The following is a 20,495-nucleotide window of genomic DNA, read 5'->3' as shown; positions in this document are numbered from 1 at the left end:
CACTCGCATGTTAATTGTCTTTGAAGCGGCAAAGGGTTGTGCACGTACTGTACGTGTGTGAGGTGTGGCATTCCAGCCTTTTTAAAAGAACGTGCACGAACGTGTGTATGTGTGTGTGGTAGTGAGATGACTCTTTTCTTCCCCATACACACACACACACACACACCAGCACCAGCACCTTAACCCAGTGTTGTAGTACTTAAAATCGATCTTGGTCTCAAGACCTCTTTTTGAAGGTCTGTCTCTTCTCGGAATCGACAGCATCTTTACTTGTTCTCATCTTGTTTTCAGAGAAAGAGGACTCTGGATTTTATTACAAGACGGGTCAAGACCACAACCGAGGAGAAATCACTAAACTCTATTACAACTACACTGTCTAATTCATTTGTTCAATCAGCACGGTGATTGCTCATAGAAAAACAAAGAAACATTCACGCGTTTAAAATTCACCTCTGCAGTGCCTTTTGACTATCTTATCAAGACTTTTCTCGTGCTTCACTTATACATACACACACATACAGTTTTTATGTGGATCTTTCAGATCAGTGCGAGGTTTGCCTATATGGTTTGCATGTTCCACATTCTATCTGAAAGTGTGTCATGCAGTGTGGGACTCGCACTGGTCCGGTCTTGATTGGTCCCAACCCCTGAAAGTCTTGGTCTCGTCTCGGTCTTGGTACACTCTGGTCTTGGCTATTCCTTAATCTCTGTTTATGTGGTATTGAATGCAACACTGCCGTTAACCTCCGCCATCAAAATAATAAATTAGGAGCGGTATATTGCATGTCTAAAACACAATTTAAATGAGTTCAGTCAGCCAACTGTACTGATACTATGAAATTTAAATAACCTCGACAATGCCAACTTCCCTCTTAATTGTGTGTGTGTGTGTGTGTGTGTGTGTGTGTGTGTGTGTGTGTGTGTGTGTGTGTGTGTGTGTGTGTGTGTGTGTGTGTGTGTGTGTGTGTGTGTGTGTGTGTGTGTGTGTGTGTGTGTGTGTGTGTGTGTGTGTGTGTGTGTGTGTGTGTGTGTGTGTGTGTGTGTGTGTATAGACGTGCTGGAACTAATTTAATGCCTAAGTGACCTCACTGCAGCGAAGGCAAGTTGCACCTAATAGACTTCTTTGTCTGCATCCACACATGAGCAAGAGTGGCTGTTGAGCGGGTCGATCAGGCGGCAGGTGGGAGCAATTAAAACTGTCATAAAGTTTGAAAAATGGACGGCGGAGCCGCAGTGAGCTGATTGGAACAGACAATGTTGTCATTAAGGTTATACAAAAACTAATGCAGGGTGAGCGAGCGGGCCGCGCAACCCCAGCCCCGCTGCTGCAGTTTGATTTCACCGCTAACGTCTGAGTTTCCAGATGTCCCCCCGGTGCAGCCTTGATTAATGTTATTATGAAGGAATGTCTGTTTTATTTCTTCGAGCGTTGGTGTTTATTAAGCATTCAGTATGATACTGAATACTTCTCAGAGAGAATCGGCCTCGTAGAACTGACAGTTGTAAACTGTTTTAGAGGGAAGCTAGTGGGGGCTAACGGAGAGTTTTAGCTCTGTGCGCACCGATGCTTCATTTCTGTTGGACAATATTTTTTTACAGTTTTTAATGTACAGATTAATGGAAACCTGCATTGTAGGATTTATTGTAATGGGAGTTTGAACTGTATAAATAACTAAAGTCGGGATATCTCGGCTTCTGTTGCGTCATTTTTACTTTTTTTCATCAATCTTTTGCAAGTCCCCCAACTTAATGGATGAATAAAATTTTTCATCACAGAGAGCACAATTGAAAGAATAAATATAAATAAGGCAAGAGACTTAAGAGTAAAAACACCACAAAATGTAAAATAATAGAAATGGATAAAACTGCGCAACAGAACGTGTAAACAGGTTGGGTCCTCATGGTCCACAGATCTCCAGTGTAAAGGGAGCGAGTTCCACTGTCTGTTAGCTTCAATCCTGTGAGCGTTGCAGAGATGTGAAGAGTTGGGATGAGAAGACATATAAATGTGAATAATCTTGATAATAGTCAGACTTTTTATTGATAAAAGGGTACTTTTCTTTTATGGATAAAAGTTATTTGATTTTGTTTAAAATTATGATTTTACGAATACATACCTACATTAGATATAAGGTCAAAATACAGCACAATACAGATGTTAGTAAATTAGATATCAGTGCGTACGGTAAATCTAAATGAATAGAATTTAAATTACAGTGAACCTTTGCCTTGACACAATGTATTACCTCAGCACCACTGGAGTGGACACGGTGTTTCTCTCATCTTTATTGAATAAATGGAATAAGAAGAAACTGATTTTCTTTGTTAATCTAAAGGAATATGAAAAGATGAAGTAAAAAAAATAGCCTCTCCATCTCTACACTTTTATTCACAATTTTCTCAGAAGACGTTTTAAAACTTATGATATGCAAGAAAGCTCTTGTGTGAGAAGTATATATGAATTCATCTGCAGTTTTCCGGTCAAGATCAAAACACTCACACAACAGAGTGCTGGAAATGAGTCAGCGTTTTTGCATTTCCTGTTGCCTCGTCTCAAAGTCAATGACGTGAAGTCATGTGACCGCGGTGTAGTTCGTTAATATAAACGTTAACATTTTAGCTCTGCCGATTGTATTTATGCTTCAAAAATCGTGAAAGTGATTTCTGAAGATTATCTTGCTGAACAATATAATACATTATATTAAACGTAAGTATAATAAATGTTTGTTTGTCGCAGAGCTTATTTTATGCAATAATCCAAAATCCTCTTTGTGGAGGGAAGCAGTCATCCCTGCAGCACTCTATATCAGGGATGTTAGAATATAATACAATTCAAATATATTATGTTATATTATGTTAGAATGATTTAAATATAGATACAGTTGTGTGAAAAAGTGATTGCCCCCCCCTGTTAAAACATAAATTAACTGTGGTTTATCACATCTTTGGAAAGCTGAGTTCAATTTCTCTAGCCACACCCAGGCCTGATTACTGCCACACCTGTTCTCAATCAAGAAATCACTTAAATAGGACCTGCCTGACAAAGTGAGGTAGACCAAAAGATCCTCAAAAGCTAGACATCATGCTGCGATCCAAGGAAATTCAGGAACAAATGAGAAACAAAGTAATTGAGATCTATCAGTCTGGAAAAGGTTACAAAGCCAGTTCTAAAGCTTTGGGACTCCAGCGAACCACAGTGAGAGCCATTATCCACAAATGGCGAAAACATGGAACAGTGGTGAACCTTCCCAGGAGTGGCCGGCCAACCAAAATTACCCCAAGAGCGCAGCGACGACTCATCCAAGAGGTCACAAAAGACCCCAGAACAACATCCAAAGAACTGCAGGCCTCACTTGCCTCAATTAAGGTCAGTGTTCATGACGCCACCATAAGAAAGAGACTGGGCAAAAATGGCCTGCATGGCAGAGTTCCAAGACGAAAACCACTGCTGAGCAAAAAGAACATAAAGGCTCGTCTCAGTTTTGCCAGAAAACATCTTGATGATCCCCAAGACTTTTGGGAAAATACTCTGTGGACTGACGAGACAAAAGTTGAACTTTTTGGAAGGTGTATGTCCCATTACATCTGGCGTAAAAGTAACACGGCATTTCAGAAAAGGAACATCATACCAACAGTAAAATATGGTGGTGGTAGTGTGATGGTCTGGGGCTGTTTTGCTGCTTCAGGACCTGGAAGACTTGCTGTGGTAAATGGAACCATGAATTCTGCTGTCTACCAAAAAATCCTGAAGGAGAATGTGTTCTCGGCCATCTGTTCGTGACCTCAAGCTGAAGCGCACTTGGGTTCTGCAGCAGGACAATGATCCAAAACACACCTCTGAATCCACCTCTGAATGGCTTAAGAAAAACAAAATGAAGATTTTGGAGTGGCCTAGTCAAAGTCCCGACCTGAATCCGATTGAGATGCTGTGGCATGACGTTAAAAAGGCGGTTCATGCTCGAAAACCCTCCAATGTGGCTGAATTACAACAATTCTGCAAAGATGAGTGGGCCAAAATTCCTCTACAGCGCTGTAAAAGACTCATTGCCAGTTATCGCAAACGCTTGATTGCAGTTGTTGCTGCTAAGGGTGGCCCAACCAGTTATTAGGTTTAGGGGGCAATCACTTTTTCACACAGGGCCATGTAGGTTTGGATTTTTTTTTCCCCTTAATAATAAAAACCTTCATTTAAAAACTGCATTTTGTGTTTACTTGTGTTATATTTGTCTAATATTTAAATTTGTTTGATGATCTGAAACATTTAAGTGTGACAAACATGCAAAAAAATAAGAAATCAGGAAGGGGGCAAACACTTTCACACAACTGTATGTTACAACCAGCTCATTTGTGTACAATGTTAAAACATGTAAACTGCTGAGTCAGTGGTTACTTCACTTGTCTTAGGCATTCCACAGACTTCTGTTCTCTGCTGCTGATACAACAAGCATACATATTCATACTCACTTAGATTAGAGTTCGTTGGTGGAGGTTGTTGTTCTTGACGCTGCACATGCTGATAAACAGACCTTATTACCGTTAAAAGTCCTCGTATCGTAACTCATTTGATAAAAGAGCGATATATTGTTAATCAAATAAGCAAACAGTGAAACAGATGATGAATTCCAGACGAGTCAGTTATTAGAGTCCTTTGAGAGGACAATGACTGTGGCTTTTCTTATATCTGCAGTACAAATAAAGGATGAGAGGGCCTAATGGCCAGAGGGGGAATGGGTTTGAAGGCGAAGTGCCCGCAGGTCAGCGCTGCCCAAAATTGAGGAGCTGATGAAAACACGGGTTTGGGCCGTTTGAGTGCAGAGGCTGGAAGCCGAGGCTCAATGGCCGGCAGACCGCGTGTTTGTCCAGGGTATTAACGCTTTGTTTGGCAGGAGGCGGCTAATAATAGCCGGTACCGAGACACAGGATAGTGTTCTCACAAGGTCACACGCAGCTGGAATCTCAATGCTTTTTAGAGAGCAGCTTCACGGTGACGGCTCAGTTCAACAGCTAGCACAGGGTGGACGCTATAGTGAAGGCCTTTCAGTGCCGTCTTCATGAGGAATGCTTCTATATACATTGTTAAAGGAATGTTTTTGTCATTTCCGCTTTCTCTTGGAGAAGATGCTACACCTGTCTGTTTAATACAGACTACAGCCAGCGGCTGGTTAGCTCAGCTTAGCACAAAGACTTTACACAGTGAGAATTTAAAACAATGCCGTTTTTAAAATATGTAATACCTTCAATAACAACAGACGTAGTCCTACAAGGTGCAGCCCCCTGCCTAACGGTCTCAACTAAAATATTATTTTTTATTTAATTTTCATTCTTTAATGATCTAATTTGTTTGAATTGACGGAAAAATCGAATTTTCTTCGAGTGTCTTTCGAATATAAGTTGTCCGACCACCAGTCCAAATCAAACAGTTTGAGTTGACATTGATGATAAATCCTCACTTTAGAGGAGCTGGACCCAGAGGATGTTTAACACTTTAACCTAAACCATTAATCGCTCATCACAACCGCCCACGGTTCATTTGTTCTTGCCAGTTGACTAATCGATTTATCAACTAATAGTTTCAGCCCTGTTGGTGTGTGAGAGTGTGTGTCAGCAACAAGCTGTTGGTATTTGGTTAAGGCTAGTTAGCAGCGTGGAAGTGTTTATTTGTGAAACACTGGGAGAAGAGACTACAGGGGTTTCTAACACCACTTGGCCGCTCCAGAGAGCATAATGATTCTCTTCCTGCTCGGCTGAACTTGATCCCTGCGCCTGGAGCAACACACTTCCTACTTGTTGACTTTTTCTTGTAAGAGCTTCAGGCTCAGACATGAAAACCCAAGGGCCCACTTTTACTTTTGTGTTCTTTCCTCCCCGACCACCGCTTTTATTTTCCCCCTATGCATAAATGAAGAGAGGCAGCGATGGGTGTAGATGTAACTCTGATTATTTTCCCTTCTACTTCTGCTCATACAAAGTTCTGTTTTCCGTGCTGTCCGCACGTTTAGAAGGTATTTTTTTTACATTTGACTTTAAACACTGTCGTAATGTCACAGTCACGACCGAGAGTCACGTGAACAGAACGAGTTACCGCAGCATAGCGCCTTCATACTCTGGAAATCTGAATAGAAAAACAACCTGAACAACGGATTCTTCTACTTAAAGCTGTTCCAGTTGTCGGGCATAAAAAAACAACAACCCTGGCAGTCTCTGTTTGTTTTGACAAGCAATCCAATATCCAAACTGACACTGTATGGAATTAGAGTCCTGTTTCCTGTGAAAAACCAACCAAACCGCAGAACACTCATGGGGGGTTTGGAGCAGAGAAAATGGATTCCTCATAACTGCGGCAATAGGTTCCACCATAAAAATCAAATTGGCCCAATTGACCTTGCATGCTCCACCTGCAATTATAAAAGATTGTAAGCAGATGCCTAAACGTCCCCGTTTCTTATTCTGTGGAACATATGGTGCAGTGTTTGACTTGAACTTTTTATGTCCGGTGGAAGGTATGTTATACTCTGGAGCCCCGTGGTGGTGAGGGGGTCATGGAGTCCCATGAAGGGTCCACAACGTGCAGGTCTTCATTTCAGCTTCACCAAGACTACTCCAACCTGTTAGCTTTCAAAGACGATATGTAGCGTGAGGAGGGATTGGTTTGTCATATTTATATTACTAGTTGTATACTGATACATACCCTCTAAAAAACTTCACATCACTTACGCTGTGAGCAGATTGTCCCTGCACAAGCTGCCTTGAAGGATCACTCTTGTTCAGTACAACGTGGATATTATTTTCAGAGGTGTGGCCATTGTTTCTATCAGTTATAATAACATTGCACTCACTAGAAACATGATGACATCAACGATAAAGTCTGATGGGACAAGAAATAGGCCCCTCAGGGGCCAACGAACGCTCCATGAATGCCATGTGTCAATCACTGTCAGGTGGTTCTATTGATTGGAATGTCCACCAGTAGAGAAGAGTACAAGATACGAACAATAAAATACTTCATATGGCCAAAAGGTGGGACTGGGCACCAATCTTCTTACATTTTATATATATTTTTTACAATGAATGCTTGAAATGATGAAGGCACTTGAAAATGACATGGTAGAACAAAATGTTTCCCGTACTTTGGTGTTTCATTTTCTTTACCTCAAGATTTCATTAAAGGTGTTCTTTTTCAAAATGACCCATAACACTGCTGATGATGAAGATCAATGATGAAGATCTCGGGCAGAGCTTTCTGTTTGTAGAGACGAGCCTCATCCTGCTTTTTAGTTACTTATTTGTTGACTAAAGGTTTGGGCATTTCAATCTTGTCTTGAAGTCAAAGATAAGAAAAACTGTTAGTATTTCAGTTTAGTTTCAGCCAATGAAAACTGTTTTAGTCATCAGATTATATTGAACATTTCGGCTGGTTACTTTCTCCCGAGCCGTTATTAACTTTAACTTAGTAGGTAAGTTACTGTTAGTCCTACTGACTGCTCATCGCGTGCTGCCGCTCTAGTCCTGATACTGACACCACAATATATAATATTTCAAGTTCATATTTTTCCGAACTACATTTCTGTCTCGTCTTGTTGCCAGCAGATATAGTCACAGTTAGTGTCTCGCCATTGTCTCATTGTCATGGAGAAAAATCTTTTATTTTAGTCATAGTTTTTGTCAGTGAAATGATGTAATTAATATAAGAAATGAAAACAAAATCATAAACATGATGAGTGCCTACCTCTCGTGCAGTGGTGTCCACACAATGAGCTCAATGACCACTGCTGCACAACCTGTTTTTAGCGTGCCTTTGTTTTCCTACCCGTTGTATTGACATTACACCTTTTCCAAATATGAAAGTTATCGTTTATAACATAACGCAAACTCTGTGGACTCCAAGCGTCACCACAACAGTGGTCTCTTCTCCTGTAAATGTCTTCTCCTACAACTGGCGACGGCTGACATCCATCAATCTCTGTGATCTTTATTGATCGAAAATCAGATGAAATCAAACTAGAATTGGTGCTTCCGCAGTTGTTTTGCTTGTGTCTAGCCCAGTTAGAGGCTGGGAAGTAAACTGCAGGACGTCCATGAGAGGACACCTGCTTTGGCCACAAAACACAAAAAGTGGAGGTTTTTAAGTCATGTTGTCGGTCTAATGGACGATTGCGTATTGCTGCCCAGAACCTCAGCCAGCCCAGATGAGCAGGCAGCAAAGAGCAAGGTCATCCATCGGTGCCTCAGCTGCCCCGCGGTAATGGAGCAGCCCTCTCTCATTGATCACTTCCAATAGTGCTATTTGGAAATGATAATTTCTGCTGTCCCTCGGTAAACAGGATTAGCTCAATTAATCACATTTACAGATTAGTTTGTCCTCCCTTATTGATCATCCCCTTTGATGCCGCTGGATGATCAATGCAAACGCACTTATGCACGGCAAATCCTGTTTCAAAAATGAGCATCGACGGCAGAAATAATCTTTTAATCTGAGATATTTTAATCTGGCAAGTGAGAGGTTTTTTAGTTGTTTTTTTTGTGGGAATGGTTTAGGAGATAAATGGCTTTCAGAAAAATGATATCTTAACTGACCACATCAAATGCACCCATTTAATTAGCTTGATTATGTATCTGTTATCTTCAATCTTTACTGGATTTGAAAGTAACTCACCTTTACTCGCACAGTGCTGGAAAACGTCTGAAGGCTGCTTTAAGGAAAGCAGAGACCCCCCCCCCCCCTTCATGTTGGGCGTCTGCCTCGCTGCGCTGTGTGAGAAAGACGCTGTCGTGCCCCGTAGCTTGCGATCACAGGTCCTCTTTCACCTTTCTTCTGTCACAGATGACTCGGCTGGTGGCCGTTTATCCTCCTGACCCGCCACGTCTCGGAGGGTGACCCCTGTGGCTTAGCCGCCCCCTTAAAACAAAGAGTCCTGAGCGGGGATTTAGAGGGCCCATGCTCTTCCTCCTGTGACAATGCCTCCCACTCCCTATCTGCAAACACGCTACTTTGTATGTCTTTGTTCCTGGTCTTGTTGGAATGAGTCGAGGACAACGGTCACAGAGTGATCTGAGGAGATGAAATGGATCTTAACACCACAGAGGGTCCACGTTCTCTCTGTCTGGGTGGCTTTTCATCACCTTCTCTCTCTCAAATAACCTGCCTTTATATTTTCTTTTTTTTCCAATTGAACACCCTGTGCTTCAAATGGAGCTGCAACGCGTAGAATTATCATTATGATAATCAGTTAGTCGTAATTGGCGAAAATTCTTTGGTTTCAGCTTCTTGAATTTGCTGATTTGTTTCTTTTCTATAATAATAAACTGAATATCTTTGTGTTACGGACTTTTAGTGGAACAAAACAAGACGTTTGAAGAGGTCACCTGGACTCTGAGAGACATTCTTCACAATTGTTTGACATTTTATGGACCAAACAACAAAACGATTACAGCCCCAAATACAACTTAGTTCTTATTTAGGTGGTTTTAAACAATCCCATATATATACAAAAGATATATCACAGTTTACTGACCCATTTACTACTTCAACTTTGACTAGAGGTAGAAATCTTGGGGAATCTCTCAATTAGATTTTGATTCTTGCTTTAGTGAATAAAGGGGCCTCTAGTTACAGGCTCTGACTCCACTTCTTATTAGAAAATAGGATTGTTCAGGTAGCGGCACTTTTGCCCCTTAAATAACAATGCACAGTTGGCAGCAGGTCGCTGATTAACATTATTGTTATCAAACCCTCAACCCTAATTGCACAGCCTCAAGAGCATTAGCAGGCTGGAAGCTGTTTGGAAAGTTACACAGTACATTTCAGATTCATACACTTAACCGTGGCTGTAATCTTAAAGTAGCCTGCTGGTTTGTTCCAGACCTGGAGAGGCCAGAACCAACATCTGGCAGGGCCTCATCGTGATCTGCTGTGAGCGGGATTCATTAACAGCTGTCCCTGAACAATGCAACTACCTAATGAGAGAATACCCTATGATCAACACGTCCTTGAGAATGAACTCAACAGTAACTGCATGTATCTGAGAGTTTTACCGGGTTTTGCTCTTTTTAACTAAAATGAGTCTGGTGTTTGCCAGAAAATGACCAGCGTGTTAGTCCTTCTCTCAGTGATTCTGACTTCCCTGCTCTGTCTGTGGCCCTCGGCTTCAAGTCCACTGGTTCCTACTGAAGATGTAGATCTTGAAAAGCATCCCATTTTTCAGTGGTGGATTAATCCACATTTGGTGCTCTAGTGCAGGGGTCACTAATCTCTGTGTGTGAGTTTAACATGGTCTGGACTAGTCTATTAATTTTCACTCTGTCCCACATCTGCAATCTTTCTCTTATTGCCACTTTTGCATCCCTTTATGGACACGAATGCGAATTCTTGTAATACATTTGAGACTTTTCTCCGAGCTCGTGGTGGCGTCAGTGGAGGTGCTTTCAAAATGAGATTAGCTTTCTGGAGGAATGCGATTGCCCCCTGCCTTCCAGCCAGAAGCTGGAGTACGCAACACTCCTCCTCCTCTATTGACAACCGGCCATTGAGTGAGTAAGAGCATTAAGGTGTTAAGACACAGGATTCGTCACTGATCTCATAATTGAGTTCCAGAGATGAATTTGTGCTTCTTTGGATGTCGGGATGGACATAGAGCAGGATTTTCATCTCTGAATGAGGCACTTTCCAAAGTAAAGGGTTTGGGATTTGGTCTTCTGACCCGCTGCTGTGGATCTGGTCCTAATAGTCTGAGACCCACCAGAGCAGTGATATAATACACATAGGACTAGTCATTTAGAACCAGTAATCTACCAGTGCTACTACACCAGCACTAATGTTGACATGAGTTAACTATCACTAATACAGTCGGAAATAAAAAGCTTCCAGCTTATTTTCCACAAGGTCCCGATTCAAAACTAAGATAAGCTTCAAATACTGACATGTACAGTAAGGTCAAAGCTGAAGCAGGACGTGGGTGTTTATACTGGATATTTTGGGTAGAAATGTTACAGTTGTCCTTCATGTTTTACTTTGTATAAGTTTGACTAAAACCCCTTTCCGACTGGACAGAAACACCCTGCTAACATCTGGCTTTTGTCTTCAGTGGGAAAGGTTACAACCGGCATTCATTCCCGGGACAAAGACTCTGCAGCGGGCCTAATTGGACAATTATTATAAATTATCAACGTCCAAAACATGCAATTTATTTGCAACCTTTTAAAAGCCACTAGACTCCAGTCAGAGCAGTTTACCTCGCTGATCATTGAAACACGCTTCATTCAAACTAAACTGAAGCTAAGTAAAACTATTTACACCATTCCAACCATCACCAACCATCACCAACCCTGATTTACAGTTAGAATGAGAAACTGAGTCAGTAACAGATATATAAAGAAAAGAAGTAACTCTCGTAACATTTTCACTGGCCTCCATGCTGCTTTCTACTGTTTACTCACCATAACTCTATCCGTGTTTACAAAAACTGCACATTCGTGCTCATTTAGTTGGAAGAGAAGGTTTGTTCACACGCTGTGTGATGGTCTGACTGCTTGTGTTGCTCGTGCAAACATCATTCATGTCACTTGGTTGTCACTCAAAGAAAGCCTCTAAGGTGGATGGGAGTCGACATAAGATGTATGTTATATCTTAAATACATCCCTGCGCTGTTTCAGTCAGGACAGATGCTTATTGCATCATATTGCACATTTTACACATGAGGATGATTGTTGATGATCAGATGGAAAAGAATGAGTCAGGACTGAGCGACTTGGTGTAGAAATGGATCCACTTTAATAGTTCAAGTCCTCACAAACTGAACGTGGTGCGTTCCCAGCCCCGTCCTGTGTCCCCCATTGATGCAGACACCGCTGCGATATCAGAAGAGACGGTCAGTGGTGGACTCGCTGGTCTCGTTAGGTCCAGCTCCTCTCATATAAAGCTCATTTTATGAAGCTCGAGGACTCCGGAGAGTCAGCTTGGACCCCCGGTCCGGTTCTCCACGTGGGGCTGATTGTCAGCAGAGACCCTTCAGTCACGGATCAGGCCGATTCTCCGGTGGTCCTGCCAAACAGCAGCATCCCCCCAGTTACAGCCTCAGCGGGGACTAAGCACCTCCTAACCAGCCTCACCCTCAGCAGGGTCATGCTCCAGCTAACACGGCACACATTAAGATCTCACACGGCGAGCGCTGCACCGAGTACCACCCCTCCTCCCAGTGCTGTGTGTTTATCGCTTCATATGGAAATATTTCATGTGCTCCAACATAATTCAATCACATAAGAAAAAAAAATACACTTCAGCCTCGTCTTTCCCAGTTTTCTGCATATATAATGATCTATTATTATTCCATCTGAGCATAAAGACAGCAGAGACCCAGGGTTTTGCTTTTTTAATCTATTTTGTTTGTCTTTCATTAGTGAGCACATGTTGGCGGTTACTTGGCTGCAGAAGCGCCGCACAAAATGTCCACTGTGATCAGCTTCAGCTAAGTGAACGAATTCCTGAAGCTGTGAGCTTTTTCAGAACCCCCCCCCCACATGTTTTCATTCGCCCCCAAGCTATGCGCGTCTGGCCGACATATTTGCATAGATTAAAGGATTTGCAAATAGAGTTGTTACGAAATAACCACTGCACAGGTGAACTGTAAGGATAGGTTCACATGTCAAACAATAGCTAGGTGTCCGTGTGAAGATTGAATCAGAGAGTTGCTGTAATCATTCCTCCTGTTCACACTGGCCGTTAAAAGAGCCTTTCGTAATGGGCTTCAGCAGTCTGACTTCATCACATCTAGTGGGTGTCTTCCAAAGTTAAGGTTGTTTTAGTATAAAATCCCCTCTTTGCTTTTCTTTGTTGAGCTGCAGGAAGGAGAGTAACAGTTCTGTCTTGTTATCCTCATGATCCGTCTAACTTGGATGGCTGAGGCCGATTAGCTTCAGATCTTTCTTTTAAAAGAAATTGTACATTTTTGCACCAGAATGAAGACTGGATTTTGTATTATTGTAATGCCATTAGGAAGCAGCATGTGGGCATTGGGCAGCTGATTATTGTTATGGAGTGCTGCATAAATGAGTCCTAAAACCATAGACTTTAAATAAGGGGGCGTAGTCGTCGTGACGTCACCCATTGGTTTGTGGACTGCCGATAGGAAGCCTGGATTTCGCCGTCGCCATGTTTTTTCCGCAACCAATGAACAGAAGTTACCATATTTAGAATACAGAGGAGTGACGTAGAGAAGTTATATACATACGGCTCTGGTAGCAGCAGTGACCTGTCAATCACAGTAAGCCCCGCCCTAAAGCATACTCTGCTTTATGGTCTGTTTGACTCTAAATGGACCATCATTTACTAAATGAACATCATGCTGTATTGAAGAAGACTTGAAACTAGAGTTTGAGACCATAAACTCATGTTTACAATGTTTACTGAGGTAATAAATCAAGAGAGAAGTAGAGTCATTTTCTCATAGACTTATACAACCAGAGGAGTCGCCCCCTGATGGACATTAGAGAGAATGCAGGTTTTAAGGCAGTTCCACATCGGCTTCACTCGGCAGAACCGGAGGTTGTCGCCTGCCTAAAACCCAGAAATGAGTCCGCAAGTTCTCTGGTACCGAAGTCAATGTTTTAAAAACTAATAGGTTTCTGGTTACATGCCTTAAAATAAGGTCTGTGGTTAACACAAGCTTAATCGATTTTAACGTTTTGTACTACAGTATAAAATATATCGGTAAATACTACAGTAGATTCATTCTGAAGCCTTTACGTGTCTTAAAGAAGGTGGTTGCTAACAAGTGTCTAAATGAGACGACTAAGCATCCTCACTGGGACACCAGTCCTCCTTTAGCTCAGTGGTGGTGACGTGAAGTCACGTGACTGTCATGTAGTTCCTTTATAGCCTAAGGTTAGCTTTTTATTATCTTGATGAATAAAATGTGTCGCTGTCATAAACCTTTGTTTTCTGCAACAATCCAATGGGAAAATCTCATTGGATTTTTGAGAACCAGTGTAACGCAAACGTCCTGGTTGGCCTACAGAAATGTGTCCTCCCTGCAGCGCTCTATGAAACAGACAAGAAGAATTGTGAACGTTCTTTTCATAATCAGTCGTACTTAACTCGACTAACGGCTGATAAACTCCTCGCTAATTCAGTCCGCCGCACAAAGTCATCAGCCCGTCACATCAACATTCCCTGAGCTCAGAAGCCAGATTGAGCCGTCCATCTATCCCTTTGATAAACAGCTCTTAGAGAAGTCTGTTACAAAGCTCTATCTGGCCAGAGTTGGGGGTGCCCTCATCCTTAAGCTGATTTACCGATGACTAACTTTGCATCACAAAAGCAGAAAGGCCCTGCTCGCATGCTTTGCACCCTCACAATCTTTGTTCGCCAGCCAATCGAGGGCAGTTCTTCTTGGGCCGCTGGATCAGCTTTAATTGCATTTGGAGATGAGAGAATGTGCAAACATTTTCCCTTTTTGGTTTTCTGGTAGTAAGGCCGACACAGCTCTCAAATGAGCATTGATGGAATGCCAACACACTGTGCTAATAATTACAACCTCGCAGGACCGTCATGGAAATACAACTGCACTTCAAGCTATAACTTACATTCACTTTATTTAGAAACTTCATAAGCTTTAAGAGTGGACGTTTTTTACTTTTTGAAATGAATTCCACGAGTCGTCAAAAATGAAAGTGCTTCTGTCTGGTTAACACGCTCTCTGCATGTTGAGTGTGCTATTTAGTCTCAGTCAAAGATCAACAAAGAGGCGGCACTCAGTTCGATGGTTGAAAAACATGTGAAATTGGTTTGTCTTTTTTTGGGGATTTAAAAAGAGTTGACGTTACCATTAAGACGTCGGCCATATTGCCCAGAGAATTGTTTCAATTCAAAACTTGCACAACAGAAATGCGTTTCTGTTTTTTGTTTTGTCGTGTTTTTCTCGTGTAGAAAATGGGCGACAACGGCACTTGGTTGTCAGTGTCAGCACAGTGTTTCATGATGAAAACAAATTCTACTTTGTGGCCGGCTCATATGCTCAAACAGCTGCGTGTGAATCGTGGACGAAGGTGGCTTATGTTCTCATCATAATGTGATCCACGCCGGGTTGAGACTCGTAGGTGTGCCATCGTGAAGCCCAGTCATATAGCAGTCAGTGAGTTTAACAGAAGCTAGTCTGTAATGATAAACGTTAAACATGATGAACATTCTGAAATCAACACAAATATAAAACCTCCCAAGGCGATCCACAGGATCTAGATGAGGACAGATCCAGGCGTTCTGATGAATAAGCATGAATCCAGATCTCAACATCACCTCTATTGAAGTAAAGTACTGACCACAGCATTGTGAGCTGCTGGACCACATCGCATAGAAATAGCTGTCAGTTTCTTTTCATTTTATAACCACGATTACTGTAATAGTCAGTATTCCGGAAAGTATCTTTTAGTTTTTACATTCGCACAAAAAAACGTCTGCACCAAATCTGCTGGAGATGACAATTTTTAATTGCAATAGAAATAATAAATGTTAAGAAAAGCCACATTAACTAGACTTCACAGTCCCTGGTGAGACTGTTTTAAGAGTAAGACTAAACCAGGGGCCCCTGTAATACTCTTTAAAGGTTTTAACATGTCTGTCTCCCTCTTTAGGTTGACTCTGCACTTACCAAAGGAAGTGGGTCTGATAGCGGTCGCTGCTCAACAAAGCCAGGGCAGAGGTCAGTGCATCATATTGACATGTTCGTTTTTCGGGTTTTTTCTTCATCTTATTTGTCAGAAGTGTGTACCACCTATCGTCCCCTCGTATGTCTCCTGTGTTTCCTGCAGGTCGGGGCAGGAATGCCTGGCTCAGCCCTCTGGGTTGCGCCATGTTCACTCTGACGGCCCAGGTAAAGCTGAGCTCCAAGCTCGGACAGAGGATCCCCTTCCTGCAGCATCTGGTCGCCCTGGCGGCAGTGGAGGCTGTCCGCACTCTTCCTGGATACCAGGTACCAGCACACACGTCCTCCCTTCACCGGCTTCATCGGCCTGCACATCCTCTGTGATATCGTATCCAAACATCATTTAAATAGTGCTCCCTGGTAGCAGGATATCATATTGTAGCACAAAGTGAGTATTGGGTATTCTATGAAAATGTCTTATGTTGATGGTTGATGACGTTTAAACGTGTTTCAACCTTTGTCAGGACATAGACTTGAGGGTGAAGTGGCCCAATGACATCTATTACAGTAACCTGATGAAGCTCGGGGGAGTACTGGTGACTTCCACTGTGATAGGATCAACCTTTCACCTGCTCATAGGTAACAACCTCCTCTTCGTCACCTTTTCATTTTTGGGACAAATAATGAGTCACCAGTGGTAATAATACAGTCTTTTTGCACCAAGTTATCCATCAGGCACCAGTCAGAAACAGTGTTTGCACAGTAACATGTCTTGAACACTTTGTGCCCTACAGGCTGTGGGTTCAATGTGACGAACAGCAACCCGACAATGTGTATCAATGACCTGATCCAGCAGCACAACGCGCAGCATAACTGCAGCCTGCAGCCGCTCCGCTGCGACCAGCTCATAGCTCGCACGGTCGGCTGCCTGGAGGCCCTCATCGGCAGCTTCCAGCGGGGGGGGTCGGACGCCGTCCTGCCCACCTACTACAAGAGATGGCTTCACAGGTGAGCGCGGGTTTTACTTTTCATTTTGAATCAGAAACTTTGCTTTAGCTGGTACACGCATGTTTAGGTGGAGATGTCAATACAGCTCCACTCAGGTTACCAAGTACAGATGGTATGCCGGCGCTCTCCCACCTTTATGTAAGCAGAGCTGAGGCCAGGGCTGCTGTGACTAAAGGAAACACAGAAATCTATAATTACGCTGAAGAAGAAACTGTGGATCTGATACTCATCCCACGAATCAAATCAATGCATCACTAGTCGATAAAAAAAATGAACAGCTATAAGATAAGAACTCCATTGCACATGAAACAATGACAAATATCTAAGAATGCTATGCACAGACACAAACACATGCAACGGAGATGACAGGAAAGGAAGGAGTCTGTTAGATGTGTTGAATGTACAAAGTACATCGTCTTTCTATGCAGTTTCAAGAAAGTAAAACGTACATATATGCATATGATGGGATCGGCACATATGAAAAACTAAATTATTGACATCAATAGAATTATTAATGTCAATAAAAATATTAACAATAATAACAGCGCACCACCCTGAGAACAGGGTCCAATAACCAAACTAGAATTGAAGTCTCATAGTTAGTGTTCAAAGTACTATTCCACATTCAGAGTGAACAGTGAAGGTTTGAATTGGAGCATAGGCCACAGATAATATCCAGCTATTATCCCAATACACATGCACGAAGTCATCACAGACAGCTGCTCTTTAAGTATAACAGAGGTTAGTGTTGGATGTGCCGAAATACAAACAAATCAAACTAGAAAGGTGCACTCAGTAGAGCATTGCTGTGTTGAAGGAGTAAATAAATACTAACCAAGTGTGCATAATTCTGCAAAGGACAGGAAATGGAGGAGTCAAGGCAGTGAAACACATGACACACACATGTCAGTCAGTAGTAGGGAGCATCAGAGTTTGGCTTATATGATATTGGGGTAAGGAAAGCCACTAGTGAATATTGAAGTATCCATGTTTTTGCTTGAGATGCCCGTCCCTAGCGGATAGTCGTCTCAGTCTTTAAGGCTCTTGGTCTTTGTCAAAGCCGAGAAACAAATACCGCTTCCAGCCGCAGCTTTTTGTCATTTCCCTGAATGGGCTCTCTTGTGCTCTGCCCTCAGCGGGACTCGGGTGCGTCTCTGGAGCGAGGACGGACTGGAGGCCGCGGTGGTGGGCCTGGACCACAACGGCTTCCTCCAGGTGCACAACAAGGAGCAGGGAGTGGTCTCCGTGGAGCCCGACGGCAACTCCTTCGACATGCTGAAGAACCTGGTGGTCATTAAGCAGCATTAGGACCAAATCCAGCATCTCTTCCAACAGACTGAAGCACTAACTGAGTTATTTAGTCTGATCAAAAACTTTATGTAACGATATAAATGTGTTTATAATTGATTAATACATTACTATGTTCCTGAGTATTGGTTAGCTTCGTGTGCTAACCTGACATCCATTTGAGCTAGTTGGGGTAATTTGGAAGACAAAGAGTGACTGTGACTGGGTTTAAAGGCAGCTAGTGATACCTGCATCACTACACACATCAGGTTGATTATGACCGGCTGAATCGGGACCACCAGTTCAAACCAATATCTAAGAACCTGACTTTCTGGGAGCATTAAATCCTGTACCCCTCATCTGAACACTTAACCTGACGTCACTGTTGCATGAGAACAGGGATCATTGAGGCTGTTGCTAATGTCTGCAAAATAAAGATTTCCACAGAAATACGTGGCTCGTGTCTTTTAACTAAGCAGCTTCTGTTGACCTGCCTGGTCTACAGAATCCTGATTATCAAAGAAAACGTTACAGCGGTAAGTTGTCTAGAAAAAGATCAGCACTCATGGTGATGTGTCGCAGTATCTAAAATACAATGACATTTCAAATCTAAAACTACTAATATGACAATGATAAAGATAGTAGCTTTTAGATTTGAACAGGAAGTATTAAAATTCTGTTTCACTGAAAGGAAAACTTGAAAAACCATATTTTATATCCGTACGTGTTTATAAACCACTTGGCCGGTGTTTTACACACCTAATATAATGTAAACCACGGCATATATTTACACAAACATGATGAACTGAACACTACCCTCTTTGTAAAGGTAAAATGTGTGGCTACGCTGTTGTATTGGATTACTGGCGTGCCTAATAAAGTGGCCACTGAGTGAATCTCATGAAGGACTCCTATAACATGTAGTGTCGTGTATTGCATGTGCTGTGATATCGGTGGAGAGGAGTGTCGGTGTGCAGAACGTCCTGCGGGTTAAACCCGGGCTCGTGTGCTTCCAACGTGTCGCCTCAAAGAGAAGCCTCTGAGCTGATAAAACACTCGGTGCTATATTTAAATCTATAAATGCTATTTTTCATATCAGTAGTGCAGTAAAAGTAACAGTATATCCCTCTGCATTTTGTAGTGAGAGTAAAAAGTATTAAGTAGCATTAAATAGAAATACTCAAGTAAAGTCACTGCTATAATACTTCTATTATATCCACTGCTGTTATTATTAGTAAGAGTCATCATATTCCCACTTTTATTTCCGCTATGCTATTATTATCATTCTATTAAATGCTACTATTATTGTTGTTATTTAGTCCAATCTCTATTATTGTTATATCTGTTGTGCTATTGCTGCTGTACATCTCTCTCTCTCTCTCTCTCTCTCTCAACCCAGCCCGGGTCGGGGCAGGTGGCCGCCCATCCAGACCCGTTAAAGGGGAGTTCTCTTCTGGCTCATGGGGGAAATGCTGTGTCTCAGGGAATCACAGAGTACGGTCTAGTTCTGCTCACTCTCTGAAAGGTGTTTCCGTAATGTTGTCAGACACTTCTAATAACAATCTGAGCCTGTCGGTGGTTAAACTAGCACTTTTAGTGGACGTACATTGACGGTGAGGAGTTGCCCCGAGCACTGCAGTCTGCAGCGCTCTCTCTCAATACTGGACCGATTTCACAAATGGTTGTCCCCATTAGTCACTTAGACACAAAGACATGGGACAACAGGACCTGAGCTGAAACATATCCAAGTTACTCTTCACTGTACATTAATAACCCGTCAATGGTTAATGTAACAATTCTGATTCGGAGCGGCTGTGGTAGAATGAGTCGTCTACAAACTTCAAAGTCGGTGGTTCGAGTCCTTGAGCAAGACACTGGTCCCCCAAATTGCATGGAGGTGAAAGTGCTTCATCTAAATGCAGAGGATAGCTGCACTTTCAACCCGTGGTGTGTGTGTGTGTGTGTGTGTGTGTGTGTGTGTGTGTGTGTGTGTGTGTGTGTGTGTGTGTGTGTGTGTGTGTGTGTGTGTGTGTGTGTGTGTGTGTGTGTGTGTGTGTGTGTGTGTGTGTGTGTGTGTGTGTGTGTGTGTGTGTGTGTGTGTGATTGTTTCTCTGAGATCCGTCCCACAGCTACTTGATGACAGTTGTCTTCAGCTCCTGGGCCTCCTGGCTCGTCCCACCAAGATGAAGTGAAAATGTCACCTGGCCCTGTGCTTCATCACAACCTCGGGCCTCCTCCTCCTCCTCTTCAACCCTGTCTGTAAGACACAACACGCCAACATGGAAGTCATCACGGTCAACAGGATGTTCTGCAGTGAGTGTATTCACACGCACGGGCCGGTTCTCTCATGAAAGCCCATTTACAAACTAAAAGTGGCTTATATTACATGACTGAGCTAGTATAATGCAAGTAGGCATGTTTGTTCTTATGAGTCCAGTTTAAAGATATTACAGTTATGTATTACAGCTGCAAGATAAATGATTCATAGTTTTCATTATTTAACTAAACTGATTCACAGTGGATTGGTTTTGATTCTGATCAAACAAGTGAACAGGAAAAGTCAAAACA

At 42.5% G+C, this 20,495-nt stretch overlaps 1 protein-coding gene across 4 annotated transcripts in view; it reads left to right on the top strand.

Annotated features, from left to right (window-relative positions):
• The window catches only part of hlcs (holocarboxylase synthetase (biotin-(proprionyl-CoA-carboxylase (ATP-hydrolysing)) ligase)), a 32,165-nt gene extending 13,788 nt beyond the window's left edge, over positions 1-18,377 (top strand). For 3 of the 4 annotated variants that reach the window (XM_076101599.1, XM_076101602.1, XM_076101600.1), the window contains 5 exons: positions 15,622-15,689; positions 15,799-15,959; positions 16,157-16,271; positions 16,427-16,640; positions 17,777-18,377. In XM_076101599.1, the coding sequence (XP_075957714.1) occupies positions 15,622-15,689; positions 15,799-15,959; positions 16,157-16,271; positions 16,427-16,640; positions 17,777-17,948 (730 nt within the window). In that variant the 3' untranslated portion in view covers positions 17,949-18,377. Of the gene's footprint in view, positions 1-15,621; positions 15,690-15,798; positions 16,081-16,156; positions 16,272-16,426; positions 16,641-17,776 lie in introns of those variants that run through there. The other variant, XR_012956275.1, reaches the window with a different exon arrangement.
• Positions 18,378-20,495: the final 2,118 nt, after the last annotated feature.

The sequence above is a fragment of the Anarhichas minor genome, unplaced genomic scaffold, assembly GCF_050575085.1.
Source record: "Anarhichas minor isolate MPS153535 unplaced genomic scaffold, ASM5057508v1 ptg000027l, whole genome shotgun sequence".
NCBI lineage: Eukaryota > Metazoa > Chordata > Actinopteri > Perciformes > Anarhichadidae > Anarhichas > Anarhichas minor.
This window is presented reverse-complemented; position numbering and strand designations above follow the sequence as displayed.